The sequence below is a fragment of the Poecilia mexicana genome, unplaced genomic scaffold, assembly GCF_051168715.1.
Source record: "Poecilia mexicana isolate PSO_F unplaced genomic scaffold, ASM5116871v1 scaffold_2, whole genome shotgun sequence".
In the NCBI taxonomy this organism is placed as follows: Eukaryota; Metazoa; Chordata; class Actinopteri; order Cyprinodontiformes; family Poeciliidae; genus Poecilia; species Poecilia mexicana.
Genome location: NW_028263371.1, coordinates 12,765,703 through 12,778,219, shown reverse-complemented (window position 1 = coordinate 12,778,219; position 12,517 = coordinate 12,765,703). Strand labels below are relative to the sequence as shown.

Sequence of the window (12,517 nt, the reverse complement as noted above, 5' to 3'; positions counted from 1 at the left end):
CTCCCTAAAGAGTCAGGAAACATGAGCTCAGGCAACAGTCTGCCCCCTAAAGGGCAAAAAAAAAAAAAAAAAAAAGGCATAACCCCACAATTAATAGACCGAGATCAGATGTAAAAACCCTAACCCTTAAGAAATAGTTTGGCCTAAAAAACCCCCAAAAAACCAAAGAAGTTCACCCAAACAGATAAAAACACTTTATTTTAGTGAATTTTCATAGGGACTGATGGTAAGAGGGCATATTGTGACGTTTCACCCTCAATCGAGCAAGTTTCAGTCACCGTTGACCATCATCACTTGAACATTCTGCTGCAGGCACCAAGTTAAAGGAGAATACTGGACTGTAACACACAGGGAGGAGGGGCGATGAAAACCACCACAGCCAGTTTGGAAATACTGCAAGGCCACCGTGGGCTCGACTCATACAGCTGAAGAAAGAAGTCCACCTACAGCTCCAAGTCAGACACTTTGACTTTTTTTTTTTTGTCTGTTTCTGAGAAGGAAAACCGTGCAGGAATTTCACCTTAAATATTCTGTTTCTCTGTGTCCCTCTGGAAAAATAAAAAGTTTCTTTCCTTGATCCGAGTTAAATGTCTTTAGTCAAATAAATTATTACAGGAAAAACACAAGATCCCGCCAACTGTCTGTCCATGTCAGCTTTGAAGGAAATGATGTTGAGGGGAAGGCCGTCCCAACGACCGACCTCGTCGCATCCTTTAGTCTGGAGGCAGACAAAAAAAGAAAAAAAAAAAGAAGAAATAGAACGGGCACGCTTGTAAACAAATTCATGAGGGTCGTCATCATCTCACACGGAGCCGTGACATCATCCACTCAAGACCTTGACACAACCTGGAGGCGACAGAGACGAGCCGGTTAGGATAAGCTTCATAATGAATGTTTTTATGTTTTTTCTCCCAGATAAAAACACAATGACAGAGTTCAGTAGATGTTGTTCTCACCCCTCCCCGGTGAGGGCGCAACAGGCCTGGATGTGCCACTGGTGGTCTTTGACGGAGGTAAGTTGGAGGCTCTGGGAGATTTCAGCCACAGTCATGCAGCCTTTCACATCCTGCTTGTTCGCAAATATCAACAGACCTGCTTTTCGTAGATCCTGTGAAAGAAAAGGAATGATATTTTTTACTAGTTTCTTTTCTCTTTTTTTCTAAATCACAAAAAAGAACAAACATGCCTCGATAATTCAAAACTAGCAGAAAGGAATCATATTCTTATGTTTTCTTTCTAGCAAAGCAGAAATTAAACAGATGTTAAAACCTCGGAGGGTTTTGTAACTTCCTTTCTTTGTGTTTCGCCATTTAGATCCAACACCAAACACAAGATGTTTAAGAAACTTTTTAACCAAATTTGTATTTATAAGCACAAATAAAGCAGAATAAAACTAATAACAAGGTGTATGCACACACATAAAACATAAATTAAAGGCTTAAACATGACTTCAATTTGAACACAGGAGCTCAAACTTCATCACAAGATGAAATTTTGGACTGATGTCAGATATTAATACTGCTGTTATGGGCGATAATTGATATTTACCATATGCATTTCCAAATACTTTGTGGACACTGTAAAAGTGACTTCACTACCCACATTACATATTCAAACGGGAACAAGATGGAAATAAATATTTGGTCCAGTTTTAGTTATCGGACCGACACTGATATGTATAAAAAAAAGACTAACATTGCCTGATACTGATGTTAAAGCCGATATATCGTCTATCCCTCTATAAAACAAATCATAGAACAAAGACCATCCAATATGTATCATGTATTCACCATTATTTGGTTTTTATTGCTTAATCTACAAGTTTCAGCTAATCTCAAAAGCCCAAAGCTGATTCCTTTGTTCTTTTCATTTAACTGAGAAGGATATTCATACTTTTGCTTTACTTTCAACTGCACCTCAGCTGTAGGCGGCAAGTCAGAAAACGTTGCAAGAAAGTATTTCTTCAAGCTTTCAAGCATCTAAACTTATGTTCCTAAAGCATTTTAAGCCTTTCTAGACAAGATTATAGGCACTTAAAGTCAGAAAATAACTAAAAGGAGCCAGCAAAAAAAACATGACAACATTTAAATGTAACACCAGAGAAGAACATAATCTTTGGTGCTTTCTAATGTACAATAACAGACTCCAGAGATAAGAGCTGATGAGACAGTTCTCACTCTATAACCAGATCTGCTGGGTGTGAGTCACCAACAGTGACTTGGCTCAAATTACAAAGAAAAGCTCCAATCAAAGGAGATTAGGCACAAAACAAACAATAAATACCTCCATGAATATTGTTCTCACCCACCACGGCTGTATCATGTAGCATAAGCTAACAATGACAAGGGTAATGAATTATTGATTTCACACACATATATGAGTGTGTGCATGAAGCATCTTCAGTGGAAATGCGTCTAAACCTGCTGATTTATAAACATACATGATTATGACTCACTTCATGTGCCAGCATTCTGCAGAGCTCTTCTTTGGTCACCGAGATCCTCTCTCTGTCTGTGCTGTCAACCACAACGATGACAAACTGGACACAAAGGAGAGACAAACAGTCTATTAATAACAGAACTCTGCATCTTACATTTTCAAGAACAGAGACGCCACATAATCAGTCACACTCTCACTAGCCATCAACATTCGCAGTTATTTAGAAGTTAGTGTGAGAAGCCCACACACACATCCTTTAGACAAATAAAAATTCTTCTCACTGTTATTTTAACTTTTTTTTTCTCTCATTGCAGACTTTATAAGCGCAGGGTATTTTCTGTCCTGCTCAGTCAAGTTCACACTACATGATCTGAGTGTCTCAAAAAGGGTCAAAAAATAAAATTCATCATTTGTTCATGTTCATACATAAGCTAAAATTAATGAGTGGATATTGGAGAATCCAAATAACGCCATTTTGTAATAATGGTTCCTACAACATTACATAAAAGGCTGCCTTTTACGTAATGGTAAAATGGTATTTTCAAAATTTAATTTCCAGCTCTCTTCATGGCATTTTACACATTTGTATACATAATGTTTACGTTTTCTGTTTTATCCATATATTTCACCAGCGACGGAACAACACGATAAACATGTTAGGGTCTAACGCTGCCGTCTGTCCGAGAGATACTTTTTTGATGTTGCTGTCTTTTAATAGAGAGTACACTAAATCTGGATTGAACTGATCTACAGCACAAACTGATTACTTTAGAAATTTTTCATACATTTTGTTTGTAAAAAGAAAAAAGCTTTAAGATTTCCTAGTTTAACTGCTTTAAGTCCAGATTAAAGCACAGACTCAAAGATGTGAGAGAGAAAAAAAACGGTTAGCAATTTAAGTTTCTGCCACAGCGATAAATTACATCATTTATCATTAAGAACAGGTTTTGTTAAATTAGAGGTCTAATTTTCAGATAATAAACAAAAAAGAAATGGGAACTTCATTTTCTATCTCCGTAACTTTTCTAAACTCCACATGAACTCTTTATGTGCACTTCAAAAATACAAAATCTTACCACGTAATTTTCATCTAGTTTCTAGTGCAAATATTTTAGTACACTTGAAATAAGACTAACTAAAAACTAAGCTTTCAGCAAGAAATGGGTGCTTTTCCAAATACACAATTCCTTAAAATTGATGAAAAAGTCCTAGTTCCAATAGCAGATAAATTAACTTGTAACATGGGAAAAATGTCTTGTTACAAGTGAAGTAATCTGAAAATGAAACTTTTACTTTTAAGTAATTATGTACTTAAAACAAGACTCTATATCTTGCTGAAAAGTTACTTGTAATTTACTTTTGTCTTATTTCAAGTGTACTAGGACATTTGGACTAGTAACTAGACCAAAAATACTTGGAAAGATTTTGTGTTTTTGCAGTGTGCCGTTATTTTTTACAGCATTTGACATCAGCTGAATAAATGAATGTTTCTTCAGCTGTAACCTGCAGAGATATGCAGCAAGTAAACTTACTAGAGACGTAATTCAGTCATTTGAATCAGCTGCGTCAAAGCGAGGAGACATGCAAGTACCGAATTTGGTTCTCAAATGTTTCCTTCAGTACAACAACCTGGTTCTTCTTCTTCTTTATTTTTTTTTGCATAAACAAATTTTAAAAGGTGTTCGTAAATCTAGAGCTCCACTGCAAGCTGAGATAAAGCTTCCCCGAAAAAATACATCAGTACTTAGTGGAAAACAATAATCTAAAAATCTGTGCTTCATTTACATTTTCTGCTTTAGATTACATTTTTTTTTCCCCACAAACGGCAAGATAAAAGCAGCTGGGAACAACAACCACCTCTGTGTTGGTGTAGTACGTATTCCAGGACGACCTCAGAGACTCCTGGCCTCCGATGTCCCACATCAGAAAATGGGTGTTGTTGACCACAATTTCCTCCACGTTGCTTCCAATCGTAGGAGAAGTGTGCACCACCTCATTCATTGAGCTGCAGAATCACCCAAAGAATAACAGTTATCGAACACGAACACCAACGTGTCATATCTCAACAAATAAGCTTCGTATTTACTGAGAAAAAGCATGCATATTTAATGACTTTCATTGTAGCTTACGGTGTTACTTACAACTGGTAAAGAATGGTAGTCTTGCCTGCATTGTCCAGGCCAACAATAATGACTTTGTGCTCTGAAAAGCAGAGAGGCAACATATCAAATAATGTGCAAACAACCATGAATTCATAATGTGGGTTTAGCGGCTGGGCATTGGCCACGTGTCTCTTACATAAACTCAGCAGATGAAAGCTGTGTTTTCTGACGTGGAAGCACACTTCCCCATTTTTTTTTTTTTTTTTTTTAAGGTTTTGTTGCCCTACATTTGAAAGTAGTTTGAAAGAGGGTCATGAGAGAGGGGGAAGACACGCAGCAAATGTAGTCAGGCCAGGAATCGAACCTGCAACCGCCACCAAGAGGACCAGGGCCTCCATATGTGGGTTGTGCTTTGCCCCTGCGCCACCACAGCACCCACACTTCCCTTTTTGGGTCCTGGCTGAGATTTTGAAAACTGTGAACTCTTTTTAAAGTCACAGATCAATCACAGCAAAACTGCTCATGAGGGGACTGGAGCACAAATATTTACACGCAGATGCAATTATTATGGGGAAAGGTCCAAAGAACAGGTACCATGCTTAAAAAGAGAGAGAGAGAAAGCTTTCTCTGTTGATTAAGTAGCATCTGTTATGGCAAGAATAACAGTAATAATGAAAAAAAGTTCCTACATTTAGATCCTGTGACAACAAAAAAAGAGGAACAAAAACCAGTTGGTTTTGTTCGTAATTGTCAAATGAGCAGAAACTGGAACATGATGGGAAAAGATAAAAGTCCCCATAAAATTATGATGTTCTCTTACTACACTTTCTGATGCGAGTCATATCTCTGAACTACGAGGCTGATTCAGTCACATTCAAGACCAGGTGGTATTAGATTTCTGTTATCTGCTCTTGATATTTGTGTATTTTTTAGAATATCAAAACAGAATCGTTCACAAACGTAAAATTGAACTTGAGACCTGTGAAAAAAAAAGATTATTTTCAGGAGTGTGGCACTGTGGCACATTTATACTCTTATTATTCACGACATTGTGACACCTGAGCATTTTACTACAGTAATTTGATTAAATTCCCATTACAAAGAATATCTACACAGTGTTTCCTTGCTAATCTACTCAACGGTGTTTCCTCCGCTCGCCAACTCAGGTTATTAAATTCTCTCACTTTCAGCTTAGATCCATTTGCAATAATCATTTGTTTTTCTGTCTTTTTTCTTGATTTGGTCATTTTCCTGTGCGTTTCTGTTTTTAACCTTTAAAAGACCCTGATTGAATCAAATTGGCTCCATGAAGATTGATAGATTTACTCTACTGAACACAACCTTCGTGAACAAGTCAAAATGAAATTATAATGTTTAGGCAATGTTCAATGGCGCTACATTGGTCCTGTCATTCATTCAGATGTTACTTTGACAGGTATAGCTGGCCCAACAGATCTCTTTGCATGAGTGGGGAGTTTACGCAGGACGATATTCCTGAAAACCTGGCAATGCTGGCGGGAGGGGAGCTAATGCAGTCCACCAGCGGCCCGCTGTGTTCCTGAAAAACTTTAAAAGTTACAAAAATCTGAAGGTGCATGACCAGGCATCATAATTTGGAAACAGGCAGGTGGAAGGTTTTCACAGTTCAATGCATTAACTACAAACCTAGCTTAACTGTTTTTGCCTGTCTCTGCGGTGTATACATAAAAAAACCCTATTTAAAATAAACGACACTTAGCCTGGCGGGGAGGCAATTAAAGACTGGTGGGCCGCCAGGCTTGTCATACACTGGAATCAGCCCTGATATTGTTTTCTAAACAGACTAATACCAATACAAAAATTTTATTTCTACTGCTTTTACTAATTCATATATGAAAAAAGTCTAAAAACTGCAACGTAAACCTGCTTCATTAGCTCACAAAATTAAAACAACTCACTTGTCATCTTAAGTTACCATTTGATGCAGTAATATAAAGATTCAAACTCTACTTGGTACAGTAAAAATGAGCAAAACTTCACTAAATCTGATTTGTTCAGCCTCCTTGTTCAAATGGGATCCTTATTCCGTTTTACGTCTCTTTGTAAAAGAAATGTGGCATCACTTGTCAAATTAACAGCATCTCATTCACTGGAACTATAAATTCAGTTCAAGTAAATCAGCACTGGATATTTTAGTACAAAACCCCAAAATGTCTCGTGTAAACATTTAAGCCTCCGTTATAGTCACTCAGAAAAATGAAGCTGCAGAGGCTTGAAAAACAACTCTGTGGGGAAGCTTATTTCAGAAAACCTTTGATCAACAAACAGTGTTTTGCTCAGATGAGGTTGTGCGTACAGCTCGCTGCTCTGCCAGCTAAAGTGCAACTGGAAAAGAGACGGCAAAGAGTAAGAAAGGTCACGCAGGTGTGAAATTCTGCAGCTTGCAAACCGTTTGTATGAAGAAACTGTTAACATCTTTACATGTGGGCTTCATGGGGAGGATGTGAAGTCAACGGTAGCAATGATGAAGATATAACATTTTCAAACCCCTCTTCCATACTCACACAGATTTGAAAAATTTCAAAGCAAAAGAAAGATCCTAGCTATAAGGGTCTTTTTTTTTTTACTGATTCAAATCTTTAATTGTACAAACTAACCAAATACTATGTGGCAAACGTCACAAACACTGTTAAGACACATTTTTACCAAGATTCTCATCGGGATGCTTGTTTTTATTAAGCTTAGTCTAAATTATCTTCTGTCCCTTTAAACATCATATCTGGTACTAAAGCAGTCATTGTAGAGCACACTGGAACATTTCAGGGCTGCTTGGCAATACAAACTGAACAACAAAAGATTTAAATAAACCCTATAGGAGGAACTGATCTACATAAAATACAGAAAAGCTAAGGGATTATCAAGCAACAGCATTTTAGTTTTCATTAACTAATGCACCAGACGCATTAAACAGAGTTAGCTTCTGAAGGCATGTACTGAGAATAGCTGACAGTTTAAAATGGCACGACGGTGAGGGTCCAAATCAATAGATAAATAGTAATCTGTATTATAATAACATACTTCTGATAAGGTGACGAGCTAACAGTGGCAGAGCAAAGTCAATGTGATTCACCCATTGATCTTTACTTGCCCCGGTAATCATCTGCCGTGCACTGTGGAGTGCTCTGTTTGTGTACCGCCTCCTCTCCGCTCATAATGCCGGTGGCATCGGTTCAAACTCAACGGGATTCACGTTACAGGGGGTGTCGAAAAGACCTGTTTACCGATTCAAGCTCTCAAGACGCGGTTTCACTTACCTCCGCTCCCAAAAGCTGGGAGCATAAATAATACAGTACACGGCTAATCAACACTGAGCTAGTTAGGAAACAGTGCTCTTCGACAAATGAAAGCAAAACAGTGGATTTAAATGAGGGTGATTTTCCCCCACACGGTCACTTTAATCGTCATGACAAGAAACATTTCTACATTGTCATGCACATAAAGCTGGCTTCTTGGCTGCTGTGAGGGAACAGACCAGTGGGCCTTCTACGACCAAAGAGGCCAATTAGCTTCCACGACTTCCCATAATTTCACATCCTCTACCAACCGAGCACTCTTACCTTGGTGATTGAAAAGCCTCCATAGCTTCGTAAATAGTATCCCCATGACTAACGGTGAAGTTTGTTCGATGCCAGCTTTGGAAATATCGGCTACCACTTAGCTAGCTAGCATTGATGATATGTATTGCTATCAACTTGACCTAGCTAGCTAGCCTGGTAACTACACCGACAAATAGCTGTAAAAGTGTTTAACTACAACCTCCATGGTGGTATCGCCTAATATTACTTGAGAAGTCCCTTTCCAGAAGACATGATATGGAAATATGACGGCTAGGAACGAGAGAACCAAGACGAAAGTGGTAACCAGTGTGGCTATGTGGTTGATATCAGCTGGCTGTTCTGTTGTAAAGTGCGCTGAGCTGTCAAGTTGGCGCATGCGCACTATCACTCAGTTGCAATATAATATAATATAATATAATATAATATAATATAATATAATAAATATAAAAAGGATAAAACTACCATCCATACAACAGTGCAGTTTATTTCAATACAGTTGTAAAAGGATGATGCACACATACATTCTAATTAGTTTATCACTCTCTCACAACCAGTTTTCATATTTTTATGTTGGTGCTAAAACTATACTATTTGGAAAAAACAAAAACAAAAGATTTTACTCATTTATGACCCATAGAATGAAAATAACCGCTGCATGTTATAATACAAGGCTCAAGAGTATATCATTGTAAGATTATGTTCTATTTTTCCTGTTTATTGGCAGTGTACATTTAAATAAATAAATAACAAAAAAAAAAAACCCGGAAAATCCATTACATTTAGCATGAAACAGCCTGCAACAGAAGTGAAATTCGGAAAGACATGAAAGTGGTTGATCACAATCCTCTGATTTTCCCTTAAATTGGTTATAAATGGTAATCAGCAGATCAGGTACTGAAAAACTAATTTTTCTTCATTCGTTAGGCACATAAAAACTTAAAACCAGTCATTTTTCAAGTTGTAAACACATCAATAAATAGCATGTTCTTATAATTTGCTTTTTGTTTGGTAAAAAAAATCAGATAAAGACTAGCACGTAGTTCATATTATATTAAATTCAAGTCTATCACCTCTATCAAACAGGAAACAGGGAACATTTGTTTCCTGTTTGGTTAAAGATAGTTACATGTAACTGTTAGTAATGGCTAGCAAAAGCTCTAATGGGTATAGAAAAGTCCTTCCTTTGTTCTGTAGTTTTCCATTTTTATCCAAGGATTTCTAACGGACGTTAAAATAATGTAAAAAGTTACACCTGAAAACAAAGACGACGGTCAGGATCAGCTTCTGCCCGGTGAACATTTTACAGTTATTATAAAACCCTTTTAAAAAGAAATATTAATCTGAATTATATGCATTACCTTGAATTAAACCAATGGAATGTAATCAGATTTACCAAAAGTAGAATTTTTAGGTTTCTCTTCTGTCATTTTTGACAATATTTACACATGGAAGCCCTCAATATATCACAAACTAAAATCCACTCTTGTATTTTCATAATCATGCCTTGCTAAACTCAGACAAAAAAACAAAAACAAACGAAATGCACATCATAGCATTCCACTACAGCTACAGTGCCTTACAAAAGCATTCGTGTTACCACCTCACTCCTTAATGTATTAGATTTAAGGTGTTATGTGGTAAACCAACATAAAGTACCAGATCATTTGGAATGAAAGGAGAATGATACATGCGCTTACATTTTGTTTTGATTGCAGCTTCAATCAGGAGATCCAGATCAGGAGGCTGACATTTTTGCCTATTGAAGCTCAGTGAGATTACGTAGAAATAATCTCAACTGGACTTTGACAGGACCACTTTAACACTAGACACCTAGCATACCTTCTGCATACTCCAATAGTTCTTTATTTCCCCCAAGATTGATGTTTTTTTTTTTTGCTTCCTCTTTAGCAAAAGAGGAAGCAAGAGGTGCCGCCACCACCGTGTTTCATCCCAATTAAAAATTCAGCTGTGAATACTCTTGAAAGACACTGTATATTAAAATAATACACCCATAATTATCCAGACGGGTAAGATAACAAAACGCTACACTTCCGGGTCTTGGTGACCCCTCATTCCTGAGGTTTGGAGCTTTAAACATCTCTGTATTTGCGCAACTTTGCATACGACCGATTGAACAAAAATGGGAGTTCAGGGAAAGTAAAGAAGGGGATTCGGGAAGCTACTGGATGAACTTCGAAGAGGAAAATATATGTAATGTTGTAAACAATTAGCAAAAGTCAAGAATTTTTTTGAACAAGCTCGCTCACGTCGAGGACGGTAGCACACAAATGTATTATTAATGGCATATTTTTGCTTCCCTCATGTCTTAAGATACGTTCAAACAAGCACTCAGTTGCTGAGTCGCAGCCGAGTTGCTGTCTGGCACCGGCTTTGCAGCCCCCCACCTACATGCTACAGGGGCAGCCAGATGGCAGGGAAAGTGTAGAAGACCCCACTCTTTCACTTGCTAGTTGATTTAACTTACAAGCTACTTGTGTGACACATTAAAACAAGCTAAACTTCCACCCTTCGTTTAAAACATAGTTCTTGTGCTACATGTCCACCCTCATATTCACGTCACAGCAAAGGCAGTTGTTTCTTCTTTTTATTATTATTATTAGGTTATAAATGTCCATTTGGCAACAACAACCAAGGTCAAAAGGGGGATATGAGGTACTACACAGACATAAGAGATAGTTCCAGTTCACATGACTGAAGTAGACTCATCAGGTCGCCACCGCCGCCTCAGCGATCGTGTTCGGCGCGGGCGACTATCGGCTCACAGCCTGTGCTTGGCGGAGTCCTGGCTGTAGCCTCCTGGGGATCCGCGGTTGCGGTGAGGCTTGTAAGAGTCCTGGTAGGGGTCTTGGTAGTCCTCCTCCATCAGCGGAGAGTGGTCCCTGCTGTGCTGTGAGCCCGACGACAGGCGGTTGCGGTTCTTCCGGGCCCGCTCGTTGTGATAGTTCTCGTCCGCAGGCATCAGATTGCGGCGCTCGACGGGGGAATGGTCGGTAGTCGTGTGGTTGCTGTTTCGATTCTTTTGGGCCTATTTGAGAGAGAAATATTATGAATGTGCAGTTTGAATGTATGCATACTGCATGAAAAAGCCAATTTCCTCACTGTCTGACTTTAACGCAGACCAAACTTGTCCTGTTTTAGGTTCGCTAGGATAACCAAAATTGCCGAACAAGTGAGAGAAAGAATATCCTCACCTTCCTAAAATGATGGAATAAGTCATTTTTTCCAAAAAGTTTTTTTTTTTTTTAACTTAAATAATTTTTTGGGAAAAAAAAAGAGGTGGCGACCTCCTTTTTTTATTTCCCAAAAATCATTTCTGTAGTCAAAACATGACTTAGGTCAATATTTTAGGAAGGTGACGAAATATATGCTTAGTACTTGGTAGAAATATCCTTTAAAAAGGCAGATGTTTGGGTATTCTTCCACAAACTTCTCTTCGCTTGAGTTTTGACCAATTGTCTTTATTTCATGGTATTCTTCAATTAAATTCTTTGACGCCCTCACATTTCCACCACGTGTCTTCAGTATGATTGTTTGAATAGATGAAGGTTGCACCATCTTGAAATTGTAATCAAGTCGAAACCAGACTCAGTGAGGTCCACTATTCTCTTCCTGATTGTTTTCTTTCCCTTATGATGTCACACCAGGAAGCAGTGTGTTTTAAATAAATCCCCAGCTGTGTCTCCATTTAACTCCAATGTTGTGAGTCAGATCCTTACAAAGCACCGACATTTAAAGGAAGATTGTGAAGCAATGAAAACAAGACTAGAGAGGACTGTTGCATGAAACAAAGCATTCAATCTTATCCCAAAGAAAATTGTGAAAAGAATAAAATAATTTCTAGATGGTTTAACTTCTAAAATCACACGCAAAGCAGAACAGACTAAAAGTAGAACGGGTCTTAATAAGAGTAGCTGGATATCTGCCAGTGTTGTAAGTCAAATTCCAATCTGACGTGAAGAGATCCGGAAAATGTTGCCGGATGACTTGAAGCCAAACACGCATTCCTTAAACGTGAAAACAAAGGCCTGTGACTCACAGAGCACAAAAAAGAAAAACAATAACTTTTGGTTGAATGGAAAAAAAAAAAATAAAACTGTCCGATGTGATGATTTGAAACGTGTGGCTAACAAATCAAAACACACAGCCAGTCTGGTAAAGAACTCTAAACATCAATTCAAAAACTCTTTATAAGTAGCAAAAGAAACTTAAGTAACAGAAGGGAAAATTTCTGGTCCATAGCAGATTCCTTGGTTTGCTGTTGCAGGAAGCAACATGAAACTTTCTGCAGCGTTTGTGTCATGATGAGCATCATATGAGGAGTGGCTGGTAGGCGCAGCCAAAAACCAATCCTCTACCTCG

At 38.1% G+C, this 12,517-nt stretch overlaps 2 protein-coding genes across 2 annotated transcripts in view; both read right to left on the bottom strand.

The window, feature by feature from the left end:
- Window positions 1–179: 179 nt before the first annotated feature.
- On the bottom strand, window positions 180–8,506 carry arl5a (ARF like GTPase 5A). The gene is made up of 6 exons (XM_015000380.2): window positions 8,138–8,506; window positions 4,581–4,641; window positions 4,297–4,444; window positions 2,456–2,539; window positions 957–1,108; window positions 180–846 (listed from the first exon to the last, which is right to left on the bottom strand). The coding sequence occupies exons 1-6, from the start codon at window positions 8,181–8,183 to the stop codon at window positions 798–800; spliced, it is 540 nt and encodes a 179-aa protein (XP_014855866.1). The 5' UTR covers window positions 8,184–8,506; the 3' UTR covers window positions 180–797.
- Window positions 8,507–8,601: 95 nt separating this feature from the next.
- Window positions 8,602–12,517, bottom strand: part of cacnb4a (calcium voltage-gated channel auxiliary subunit beta 4a) — a 35,761-nt gene continuing 31,845 nt past the window's right edge. Inside the window, exon 16 of the mRNA XM_088003851.1 lies at window positions 8,602–11,183. Coding sequence (XP_087859977.1) covers window positions 10,917–11,183 — 267 coding nt within the window. The 3' untranslated portion in view covers window positions 8,602–10,916. The remainder of the gene's footprint in view (window positions 11,184–12,517) is intronic.